The sequence below is a fragment of the Caretta caretta genome, chromosome 1 (assembly GCF_965140235.1).
Source record: "Caretta caretta isolate rCarCar2 chromosome 1, rCarCar1.hap1, whole genome shotgun sequence".
Lineage (NCBI taxonomy): Eukaryota > Metazoa > Chordata > Testudines > Cheloniidae > Caretta > Caretta caretta.
In genome coordinates, this window is record NC_134206.1 from 272,367,093 (window position 1) to 272,380,312 (window position 13,220).

Below are 13,220 nucleotides of genomic sequence, written 5' to 3' on the forward strand. Positions count from 1 at the left end.
CGAGACACCCCCAAAATACTGCCTCTCCTCCTTCGATGGGGTCACGATCTTGTGTCCAGTTGCTGGCAGTTGCAACAAGCTGCTCCTTCAAGGTTTGTATGCTTTTGTCCATATCACAAGTCCATTGAATGTTCACAGAGAAATGGGATATTGTCCAAACCAGCTTGACCATTTGGTATGGAATCAGGCAGTAAGCCCTGGCTTATTCACAGCAATAAGATTCACAGATCCATTTGTGCACCAAAGTCCATATAGCAGCATGTAGATGGGTGTAGTTTGGTTATGGGCTGGTGTAATTGTGCCCCCAGTAATATGTACATTCCCAGCAAAACACCTTATACACAGTACATCCAATTGTCCACCCCTTGCATAGGCCATTGATCCCGCTCCTCTATAGTCATAGGAGAGGGGCACATCCAAACATCTTCTATTGATTTACACTATTTTACACACCCCTCCATTGATTCCCAGTGAGCTCCTCCCCTTCTCATTATTTCCATAGGGCTTGTGGGGGCCACCTTAGTTGCCATTCCATTTCCAGGTACCACGGTAGCTATTACACAGATGCTGGCCTCCTAGTTGAGCATTTTGCATTCCCATACACATCTTCCCCTCCAAGGTCAGCCTTTTGAAGCCATCCCCCACCCACATCGTGAGGTTTTCTGTTCATTAAAACACAACAATGCTAGCAACAAGACAAACACCACAGACAAACAACACAAAACATAGATCCATGGTATTCTGGGTTATTTTTCCCGCTAGCGCCAGCTTGCTTGTAGAGTGTCTAAAAAACAAAAGAAACAATTTCCACCCCCCTGGTGGGGACAGATTATTGCTTAATAATAATACCACTTTCTTTTACAAATGTCCTTGCTACTTGCAGGAAAAACAGAAGAATTACCTCCAGACTGTCCTTATTTTGTTCTATAGTCAGGCTAGTGAATTCCCTCATTCACTGGTCATTTATGAAATTCATGAGATGGTGTACCTCAGTTTCCCCTCTTGTACAACAGACCAAGTTTGCAATAGTTTCTCTGCTGTACCAAGCTTTAAGTTTATTCTCAGGTAATAGCTGAGACACAGCTTCAGATTTTAGCACTGTACACACACACACACCCCTTAAGGTTAACCTGTCCCCCTTATTTTCAGGCTTGACTTGTTTTTTTCACCTCCCTTTCCTGAAGGGCCATAATCTGAGTCTTCTAGTAGCTTGTTTGCTGACCAGATGTATTCAGTTATTTGCAGCTCCTTTGTGCCCATCAGCTAGGTAATTTGCATTTACACACAGAGGGTTACTAGCTTGCTTTTGGATCCAAAGCTGTTAGCAGCTCAGACACTGTCTTAAAAGGGAAGCATTTTACTTCCACCAGAGTTCTGATTACTTTCCACTTTCATCTCCTGCTCCAAAACACAGCGATCTGAAAAAGAAAGCACAACCTATTGTGGCTCCTTTTGGAGCCCTATTAGGATTTTAATGAAGTACCATGTTTTATTTGCATTTCTTTTACTCCTTTTCCAATATACACTGCACATGTCCTGGGAAAATGCAAATTCCTTCCATATAGTTTAACCTCCATAACATCATATTAGCCAAATTAATTTTACACAAGGTATAACTGCCTCCCCCATGCCTACAGAGTTTTCATGCAGAACCCACCAAAGCAACAATCTAATCCCCCAGAGCCATCCCAAGGCTCAGTGTTCCCATCCTTCCTCCCCTTTTCCTTTTCTTTTACCTGTGCACACACACACAAAATTCTGTTTTGCCTAACATCCCTTGCACTGTGATTACTCTTTTTTACACAACTGTACCCCAATTACACTTCCATCTTGTACAACTAGACACAACTAGGGGCAGCCAAGTTAAGTTCCAAAAGAAACCTCTGCCATCCTTTAGTGATTTTGATTACATTACCCAATAGTCAAATAATTTTGCTCAGATTCTCTCTGCCTGCTGCCTGCAGCAGTCCCTTATAGACCATTTCTGTGGGAAAAGGGCCCATTTTCCCTCAGAATAGCTATAAAGGCTTCTGGGGACAGAAGCGTAGTGGTGGTAGTAGCCACTCTACCTGACCCCCTTGGATAATTTAATTACCAAGCTTCCATCCAATGTGACTGCACAGAGTTGCACATACAGTTACATTTATATAACTGGGTTTTATCACTAAACAAAAACTTCCTTCTTGACATCTCACATAAGTATCCAAAGTACCCTCCATTAAAACTTCAGAAAAACAAAAGAGTGTGGAAAGGCAGGTTGCACTTTGAAACTTTTATTTTTTTTTTCCTCCACTCCCCCAGGACCAAGTCTCAGATCCAGTCTCTAAAGGTGGTCTGTTAACTCTGCTTTTGTCCTTAAACCCTTTTGTGCCAAATCATCTTTCACTACCCCTAACTAATTTACAACCCTTCAGCAGCCCTTGCTGAAGCAGCACCAAACTTGAAAGATTACTGGCAGCTTCCCATAATGCTGCCCTTACTTCAAACCTCTCAAGCAGACTGAAGTGCCTCTTTTCCCTGGGAGGCATTCAGTCCCCATGGGCAGGGACCTTCTTCCCCTACCCATATACCAAGGAGGGTGGGCTCCTCAGCCACCCCCCATACCTCTGGGTCCCCTAACACTTCCTCCATTTCCTTTTTAATCTTATCCCAGGTTGACCCCTGTACCTGGTATGGGCCCTGGTCCTCCCTTATCCATTTATCCAAAAAATCCTTTACCCTGGCTTGCCAGAACCCGCAACTACCATCACGAGAGTTCGCGATACCCCCTCCAAGCAGCTGCGCGGACTGTTGGGGAGGGGGACTTACAGGCTGCAACTCACCTATCCAATGCGATGCATCCGAGTCACGGCACCAAGATGTTGGGGGGCTTATTCCTTCACCCACTTACTTCCCTGGTCCTTCTCGCATGAACAGAGAGCAACAATACCCGAAGTCCAAAGGTGCAAACAATTCGATGTTTATTGGGGTGAACTTCCAGCAAGCATGATTTCAGTTTCCTTCCTTAGTATCCTCCTTCCCAGCTCTGACACCACAGAGCCTTACGCCTGTGTCCCTGTTCCCATTCCTACCCTTAGCCAAACATGATTCCAACTTCCTTACTCCCATTCCCTGTTCCCATTTCCCCCTTTAGCAAAACATGATTCCAATTTTCTTACCCCCATTCCCTGTTCCCATCTCCCCCTTTAGCAAAACGTGATTCCAATTTTCTTACCCCCATTCCCTGTTCCCATCTCACACACCCACATGCCCACCCACACCCAGTCACTTCCTCATTGACTACAGATTATATAGTAAAACTTGAGTTCTGCTTAGCTATACCTTAACCAATCATTTTCCTGAAATTTAACTAACCAATCCTAACATATTGTAACATGATTATGTAACCAATTATATCCCACCACCTCAATTAGTTTACACCCAGCAAAATTAATTATACAGCAGACAGGAACAATCACAGAACCAGACAGAGATTATACAGACAAACAACAGCAAAGTGGGAACTATAATGACAAAACAATACAGAAGTGAGGATTTCACATCCCAGCTATTGATAAGTGAGTTCTTGCCAGAGTTCTTGCCAGACAGGATGCTATCAAACTAAGTTTCCTTTTACATTTTCTAGGCACTTCCCTTTCTCTGGAGGTGATAGGAATACAATCCTGTCCTGATAGTGCCTAACAGCCCAATAGCACCTTATTTCAATGTGACTAGTTTGGAATGTGAGGATGTGACCATTCGCTTCCCAGCTTATGGCTGCCTCTGCTGCTTAGCCAAAGGCCTGAGCCTAAGCACAGGGCCACAAACTGTCACAGTAAGAGAAGGCCCTTACACTGGCAGACAGTGGTTTTGATTCTTTCTTTTATACCTCTATCACTAGCCAAGTGATAAGAATACACCTAAATTCTTAGAGTATAGGCCTTTACAGACAGGCCTGAATATCTATATCCTAACAGTTTTCACCGCAGAATGTGCTTAGAGGCCTCACATATATACCAAGCCACAAAATAATTTTTTTTCTGTTATCATCTGAGCAACCTCCAAAGTATGCAGCTAACCTGCATATTAAAAATCATAGTCAAGCCCAAGTGTACAAAACAAACCATACTAGTTTTTTTCAAATGTCTTGTTTAACACAGGATACTGTTCTCTTCACACTTATGGGTTTATCACTGCTAGAAAATATGCCAAGTGTAGACCCTGTGCAGCCCATATGGGTGGCTCGCTACTGACACCTATAATGAGGAATTTGCAAAGGGCCACACACGTGATGCAGCGCCTCTGAAACATGATTCACGCATACACAGGGCAAAGCCTCCTACGGGCCTGCATGTGTGGTTCAGAGCAGTGGTTCTCATCCTTTCCAGACTACTGTACCCCTTTCGGGGGTCTGATTTGTCTTGTGTACCCCAAATTTCACCTCACTTAAAAACTACATGCTTACAAAATCAGACATAAAAATGTCACAGCACACTATTACTGAACAATTGCTTTCTCATTTTGTCTGGGTGAAATTTTAGTTTGTACTGACTTCGCTAGTGCTTTTTATGTAGACTGTATTAAAACTAAGAAAATATCTAGATGAGTTGATGTACCCCCTGGAAGACTGCTGCGTACCCCCAGGGGTACATGTACCCCTGGTTGAGAACCATATGACTGGGAATGTGACTGTGTCATGGTGTTGCTGGCATAGACTCTTACCTGTGCTCTTTCAAAACCTAAAAAACGTGACAACTGCTGTTTGTTTAAAACCATTTCTAATTCAGACAGTGTCTCCTGCAATCATCTATTGCATTACAGCATGCCACCTTTGCTAAACCATTACACGATCTTCATAAATTTAACTGACTTTGTACTCAAAGACATTGGAGCCTCAAATGCCAAGTGCTTGTTTGGTGGTGAATAATTAATAATACCTAGCTTTTATATAGTGCATTTCATCAGCAGATCTCAAAGTGCCTTACAAAGGAGGTATCATTCCTCCCATTTTATGCCTGGCGAGGGCAGTGGCAGAGATAGAACCCAGAGCTTCTGAGTATGTTGCTGTTCTTTCCACGAGGCTCACATTTTCACTGTTTCTCTCTGTTTTTCCTCATTAGCTCCCAAAGGTTCTGATTTCTGACACCCTTTACACAAAAGACTGCAAGTTTATAGAATTGATATGTATCATTAAAGTGCCCAGCACACTTCAGAAGATGCAATTGGCTTTAGAGATCCAGTATGTTGGGTACGGGAACTGGGGGAACGGTAAAGGAATTAAAAAAATGACCAATAATACACACTTTGGACACCATATCAGCCCTATAACATCGCATCTTTATACACATCTCCTGTCATTTAAACTGCCCTGAAGAACTACTGTGGTGTGTTTTACTCTTCGCTATTTATATTAAAAATATCTATTACTGTCCTTCATATACATTATTCCACTTGCGTTTTTCTCTTAAAAATAATTCTTCCAAAATACTTGCATAAAAATTTTCCAGGATGCAAAAAGCACATACAGTAAGTGTGACTGTTTCTGCCCATTGTTACCTTTTTGTTACGTTTAGTTTTGGTAATTAATAGGAAATCACTGAATAGAAAGAGGTAGACATCAAGGATCCTTGTACTTTCTGAGAGAAAAACAAAACAGTAGCATGATTGTTCTGAGGACCAGTAATTTCTGTTCTAAAACAGATCTGTGTAATGTGGTACATTTTAAGCAGGCCTCCAAATCTGGCACTCCACCACTCATTGTCTCTCTTGTATTCTCACACACTCCAGACTTGAAAGGTATTCTGCTTTGTCATTTTGGTCATTCATAATTGTGGTAATAAAAGACCAGCAGTTTCTCATTGCCAAAATAACTCAGATCATATATCTTTGAAAGCAGCTACAAAGAGCAGCATGCTGTCGACCAAACAACTCACTTATGGGTCACCGGGGAATATTAACCCTATGGCAATTGCAGATACATAACGAGGGTAAATTCCAGTGTTCATCTGGATCCCTTAAAAATAGTTGTACAAAGTCTCACCCCGTTGTGCCTACATGATGCAACTCAGATTTTCATGTTGATGGCATTATAAAGGTCCTTCAATAACTACACAACACAGAGTGGACTCAACTTCCTTCACTAGCTTGGTGATAAGAGAAGAAATAGTGAAATAAAAGTCTTTTAAGGGCAAGTTATTTTTTATAAGTACATTCTGAAGTCTACAAGGTGGAGGCGCCGGTCCTGATTGGGGCTTCTCGGTGTTCTGGTAGTATAAACAATGAATAATCATGCATCAGAAGCAAAAGTGATGGTTTCAAAGGGAAATAGGGAAACCCAGGGATCCTGGAATGTTGCAAACCATTTAGAGCTCTGGGAGTCTGTTGGATCGAACGCCCAGAGTGTGGAGCTTGCACCTCAGTCTATCTTTAGGGCTCCCTCTACAGGTTTCCACCCTGCTGCTGTTTCTTTTTATTCCTTGCATGGTCCTGTCTCACTACTCTAGTCTCTTCCAGAATCACTTCCTTTCTCTTCTGCAGGCCTTATCCTTTCCTGCCCTTTCCTCTTGTCTGTCCCTCTTCTCTCTTACCCGCAATATTCTTATTGTATAATGCTTAGCTGTATTGACTCCAGACCACACGCTTTCATGCTATCACTGGCCACTCATCAGCCTTTTATATCTGGTGTCTTCACCCTGCGTGTTACTTTTGATGCCCTAGATAGGAGCATTCAGGGCCAGCATTAAATGAAATGTTAACTTCAGAAGGTTTGGTGCCGTTAGGAAATTCCATGCTCAGAATGTTTGTCTTGAAATGAACAGTGTCTCAAAATGCATTTCTATTCTCAGGGTTAGAGGTCAGACGGGGACAGCCAGAACTTTCACTTACAGGCAATCTGGAGACTGGAAAAATAGTTCATTGAGTGCTTGTTCTGAAATGTTTTGGTTTGAAAATGACTTGGTTTATTGCAGGAGGCAACAGCAATAGCTTCTAGAGGCTAACGATGTCATGGACTAGCCACTTGTAGGAAGCAGGGTTGGATTAAAGAGTTTTGGGAGCCCCCTACCTGGAGTGGGAGGCCTGCAGGGGGAATAATTGGAGGGTGCTCATCCCGCACGTACACTGCAAAGGCTCTTGACACAGCGTATAGGTGGGGCCCTTCCCCCCCACAATGCAACACCCTGCTGCTTCCTGGCCCTCAGGTTTGTGTGTGTGTGTTGTTTTTTGTTTGGGTGGTCAGCTGGTTGCTCCTGAGATGGGGGCCCTGTGCAATTGAACCGAGTGCACATTGGTTAATCAGGGGCCTGGCTGGAAGGCTGTGGGAGCTACACTGAGAATCCCCCTTTATCTCACCAGGGATTCAGGACACTACAAACAGTACACTACAAGGTAACATAAGACTCCCCATCTTATTTGTTTAAAACTTACTTTCCTTGGGCTTCTTAAGGTCCAAGTATCATATTAAAGCCCTTGTATAATTTTTGTCATAGCTCCTTCATGCTTAGCAGTGGTATATATTTGATCACATAGTATTACCTGGATTATACTCAGAGGTGAAAGTAAGCCGGTACTGTTTACATACCATACTGGACCGTTTTCCCCAGGCAGCGATTTAAAGGGCCTGGGGCTCTCAGCAGTGGCTGCAGTCCCAGGCCCTTTAAATTGCCACCAGAGCCCCGCTGCCAAAGCCCCCGGGTTGTGGAGGTGGCTGGGAGCCCCAGAGTTCCGTCGGCGATTTAAAGGGCCCAGGGCTCCCAGCCATCGCTACCACAGCAGAGCCCCGGGCCCTTTAACTCTCTGCCAGAGCCCCGAGCCCTGGGGTAGTGGCGGCAGCCGAGAGCCCCCAGGGCTCCATTGGCGATTTAAAGAGCCAGGGGCTCCACTATGGTAGTGGTGGCTGGGAGACCCAGGCCCCTTAAATCACCGCTGGAGCCCCGGGCCGCCGCCACTATCCCGGGGGCTCCAGCAGCGGGACTCAGGCAGCAATTTAAAGGGCCCAGGGCACCAGCTGCCGCTATCGCAGTGGCATCTGGGGCCCTTTAAATTGCCGACGGCTCCGGCAGCGGGGCTCCAGCGGTGATTTAAAGGGCCCGGGGTGGTAGTGGCAGCCAGAGCCCTGGGCCCTTTAAATCGCCACCCAAGCCCCGCTGCCAGAACCCAGGGTAGCAGCAGCAGCCAGAAGCCCCCGGGGCTCCTTCAGCAATTTAAATCACCGCCAGAGCACTCGGCTGCCGCTGCTACCCTGGAACTCCAGCACGGGGGCTCAGGCGGCAATTTAAAGGGCCCAGGGCTCTGCTGCGGTAGCGGCGGCCGGAGCCCCGGGCCCTTTAAATAACCCCTGAGCCCCGGGGCTCCCAGCCACCTCCACAGCTGGTAGCTCCGGTGGTGATTTAAATAACCCCTGAGCCCCGGGGTCCCTTTAAATAACCCCTGAACAACCCTGGGGCTCCCAGTCGCCTCTACCGCAGCCGGAGCCCCTGGCCCTTTAAATCTTGATTTAAAGGGCCTGGGGCTCTAAAGGCCCTGCCTCTTCCGGTTGAGGCCCCACCCCCTGCTCTGGACTCCAGCGTACCAGTAAGTCCTTTAAGTTACTTTCACCCCTGATTATACTGATGTAAATTATTTATTGTAAACTCTATCCAGTAGTCTGCCTAATCTAGGCACATTAGCTAATCTGTAATGTTTTTTTTTCAATTTATGCTAGGTACTTTTGCCCATCATTGTCTTACAATTTCTACAGTGGCTGTAGCTAATATATTTTCTTTGATTTTGTGCAGGTGGGGAGAAGGTATTGTCAGCTTGAGCAAGTGATCCTTTGTCTCCATTTGCTGCTGGGAATTGAAGTTTTCATTTTGAAGGTGGTGAGGTTTGTGGCCAGTCTGACTTTCAGCCATGAGTCCCAGAGCTGTGGGCCAGCTACTAAGAACTTCATCTTCCGCATACCGTCCCTCATATCCTTATGTGGTGCATTATGCTGAGATGGTGTGGCAGGCTCCAGTCAGGATTCCTGGGCCCATGTTTGTTTGCTTCTGATTCTCAATACTGCTTTAACATAAGGGTTTGATTACACTATTTTAAAATGGTAGGAGGAGATATTTTAGTGGAATGTCTAGTGAAGTAAACCTGTTTCTTAGGATGGAAGCTATGAGCAACATTTTACTCATTTTCCTTTTGGTTTCAAAGCGTAATAAGAAACAACCCAGTTTTGAGAGAATTATCTCAGAGTAAAAATGCGGGGCACCTAGGGTGTTGACACTGGGCTTGGAGATGCACAGCACACCTCAGTATCAGACTGTATGTGTTTTTAAATCTGTGTCTTTAGGAGATGCTTCTTTCCCATTTTCAGCATCTCATCCTGCTTAGAATTATGTTTTTTCATTTTCATCTTGAAAATGAAAAGATCAAGAAATATTGCCAAACCACGAGCTCTCTCCAAATGCTTATGTTAGCTAAAATAAATTGAGCTTGCAAACTTATTTCTGCAAGATTTAGGGATGTGCCACCCTATCTGTCTTCAACGTTAATTTCTTCCTCCAAGAAATGTAGATCCTTGATAAGTACCAGTACTTAATCTCATCAGCAGTGGACAGCTCAGGTGACGGGGGGTTGCTGGCTGAAATTTTGGGGATGAAAGGAAGAGCTGGATTAAAAAACACTTGTGCTCTGCCCCCTTCTGCCAAACCCTCCCAAACAATAGCAATGAATTTTTGTAAGTTAAAAAAGAATTGTATTAATTTATGCACCAACCATTGTGTCTGTTCTACCACCTTACATTTTCATCTCCCTGTTGCTGGCCTGTGTCTGTGGGGGACGGAGAAATCTTGGTCTGGTCCTCTCATCACCAGTTTATGATGATAGTTGTGAGGGTAGGAGCAAGGTGAATCACAACTTCTATGCCTTATTCTCTTTGCCTCAGTGCCCGGCTGCACTAATCAGGGAATTTTAAACGGAAGACTTCTTTCTAATGCCTAAACCACTGCTGAGACCTTTATCCCACCCCACTGTGCTGCTCTCAGTGCCGCTTCTGTCCTCCTTGCACTTGGATAAGGACGGGGATGCTTCCACTGCCCAGTCTCTACCTCACACTCAGGTAGGGATGAGCATGCTCAACCCCTATTGCCTCATGCTCAGATAGGGATGTTGCCTTATTCATCCAATGAGACAAACCTGGACGTCTTTACAACATGATGCTTGTGCTGCTGAGATACGACGTTGTGTTATATGATGCCACAGCAGCACAAGGTGATGCTGTTGGAATTGTCGTGAAGGACATGTTCCGACGCTGTAATATACTGCAGCTGGGCAAGATCATGTCACTGGTGGGATAGTCTCAAGAGTCCCCTGTTTCAATACACTTTTCCTCACTAGCGGCGGACACAATCCAGCGTAGTAACACCTTCCTCTTTGAAGACATCCACCAAGGCTAATCTCTTAGAAAAGCTGTTCATAACTTCGGAGAGATGAAAAAAACGTTTTTTTGATTCTTTCCTTAATCTTGCATATGGCATCTAGATACTAGTACAGTGATGGATGCATTAGAACTGCTTAAATACCTAGATCAATCACACGCGACAAGGACACCTTTTTACAGAGCAGTCTCAACTTCCTCTGTGTTCCCTGAGCCACAATACTGAATATCACGATAAAAAACCTGCTCTGAAATTTGGACATTGGCCAGTCAAGCTGATTCCTTCCGCATTTAGCAGGTTGGCCATCCAGATGTGACAGTAATCAATCACTGCATAACTCGTTGTATATTTGTTTTTCTTTGATCCATATTTCTAATTAATCAGTGGGGCACAGATCTGTGCTGTACTGACCATACAGACTATGGTGCTGTAATGCTGGCACATGAATAAAATGGCATTTACCTGCAAGAGTTAACCTCCCTTCATGAAGAAGCTGTCTGTTTGAGGAAGACAAGATGTTTTCACTCATGTTTTCTCTTAAAATATGTTTCAGACACTTGGAAGAAAAAATAGAAAAGAGAATCATACAAATTTGACCTGGAACTGGAAATTGACCAGTTGTTAAGGAGTCTGAGAAATACTCTTCATATTTGTAGGATATTCAGGTTTACATCAAACTAAGCATGGCCATGGTTTTTTCAGCAATACTCTGGATTAAACAAGTTTAATTCTTTGAAAATTCAAACTGGGATCATCTTCTTTAGAGTGAGTTTAATGAATTTAACAGCATTGAACATCAAGGTGAGCCCCACTTAGCAACTGTACCATGACGTTACTTAAACTCAGGCTTCAAAGGCAAGAGGAGGTCAATGGGTCACCTCGGCAGAAAGCAGAACCATTTTCATGGAAAATTCATATTTTTACATTACAAATGCTAACGTGAATTTCTTAGGTTCATCCTGGGAAGTGAGGAAGGAACAATTTTGCATGTTTCTACCTTAAAACCAGCTAATAAAGGAGTAATAAGAAGTAGTATTTGTATCAACCTCATATGATTCTTGGGTTGGGATACTTCTTCAGCTCCCTGGAGTAAGCAACGTGGATCTCCCATAGATTGTTGGACCAGTTGACATCCCAACCTCAGAGCCAAGTGTGGTAGAAACCCTTTCCACCTCCAAAAAGACAGACCCTGAACTTCAGAAGGGGAAAGGAGGACTCTGGTTACCGCCAGAGATGCGGCAGCAGGGAAGAGTCCTTCTCTCCAGCCCTGAACTACTTGTGTGAGTAAAGCTAAGCATGAAGAGGGCAAGTTTTTCAAGGCTAAGAACATCTGTGCACATGTGTCTGCCTAGCACCTAGCACAATGGAGCCTACTCTTGATTGGGGCATCTACATACTATCAGAATATAACTAATAATAATGTACACCTACATGAGTTAGAATACAGAGATAGTTATCATCTTTAGACCACAACACAAAGGTCGGGCAAATGTAGGAACTATATGAAAATTTTCTTCAAAGAAGAAGTCCTCAGGCTAACATTTAAATAGTGGTGAATACATGGCTTACCTCTGGGAGAAAGAACCTTTTGTCACGATCCCAAAGTGGAGGCCAAATTATAACCTCGTGCAGCTGCCTATATTTCTGAAAATTGTCCAGCCATTTTACTTTACCTTCAAGGTCTCCTGAAAAATACAAAATATCAATTTTTCCCATGGTTGACAACAAGCTTGGGAGATGTTGAATGCCTTTAACAGTGCTAGACTGCAGTGGAAGTGGAGGGACTCTGGCCTAAACCCTCAAAGGTGTTTAGATGGCTAACTCCCAGTGATTTCAGTGGGAGTTTCTGGCACTCTGTACCTCAAAGCAACACCCTGGAACCCCCATATTCATCACTGTCATATAATTATGATATGTTTTGTACAAAGTATGCCTTGTGAGGCATCATTTTAAAAGTCTTGAGCTGTTGAACATTAATATCCTATTGGATCGTATGTGCTGTCATTGTATGGGAAGTTACAAAGTTTTGTTATGTGTGTGTTACTGTGAGGTTGGGAACACCCACAACCAGCCTTTCAGGTACGACAGTGGAGTAGCCAGTCATGCTGATGGCCAATTAAAGAGAATTCACTATCCCAGGAACTGTATACAATGAAGACTTTTCAGATAGAGGGCATATACAATGGAGGCTGCTTGACCAATGGGGACAAAGCATAGATCTTTTCAGCAAACTGGAAGAAACTATAAAAGAGGGGAAGTGACTTCATCACTTGGCCTCATTGCTGCCACAACTCAACACCTGGAAACACATCTGGAGGACAAAGACTTTGAATTGGGGAGCATGGTCCTAGGCTGGAGGAGAGTTCCAGCCTGTGTATTGAAGATCTGAGATCTGTTTGTACCATCTGTCAGGGTGAGACACTGCTTTATTCAAATCCTGTTTAGTTTGCAGAACTTACACTGTAAATTTATTTTATTTCTTAGGTAACCAGGCTTCTGACCAGAGCAAGACAATATATGCTGGGGGTGCAAGGCTGGGGAGCTGGGGGGGGGAGGGGGAGGGAATTGGCTGGACCCTGTCTATAATTGGTTCATGAGTGACTCCAGTAGCATGAGAAAGTTCTTTAGTGGTTTATTTAAGGGTAAATTAGCTTTTGTCATTTAGAGACTGATTCAAAAGCCATTGGAATCAATGCGAATCTTTAAGAACAAACTTTAAAAGGAAGGATGGTTTTGTGATTTAGGCACTGGACTGGGACTCAGGAGATCTATTCACAGTGTGTAAAATGAAGCACGTGCATTAGTCTGCAGGATCAGGGCCTTAAAGAGCAAAAC

At 44.0% G+C, this 13,220-nt stretch overlaps 1 protein-coding gene across 1 annotated transcript in view; it reads right to left on the reverse strand.

Annotated features, from left to right (window-relative positions):
• Positions 1–13,220, reverse strand: part of PLEKHG7 (pleckstrin homology and RhoGEF domain containing G7) — a 72,851-nt gene that overhangs the window by 19,658 nt on the left and 39,973 nt on the right. Inside the window, exons 14-16 of the mRNA XM_075126158.1 lie at positions 11,955–12,070; positions 10,848–10,941; positions 5,536–5,615 (exon numbers count right to left, since the gene is read on the reverse strand). Of these exons, the coding sequence (XP_074982259.1) occupies positions 5,536–5,615; positions 10,848–10,941; positions 11,955–12,070 (290 nt within the window). The remainder of the gene's footprint in view (positions 1–5,535; positions 5,616–10,847; positions 10,942–11,954; positions 12,071–13,220) is intronic.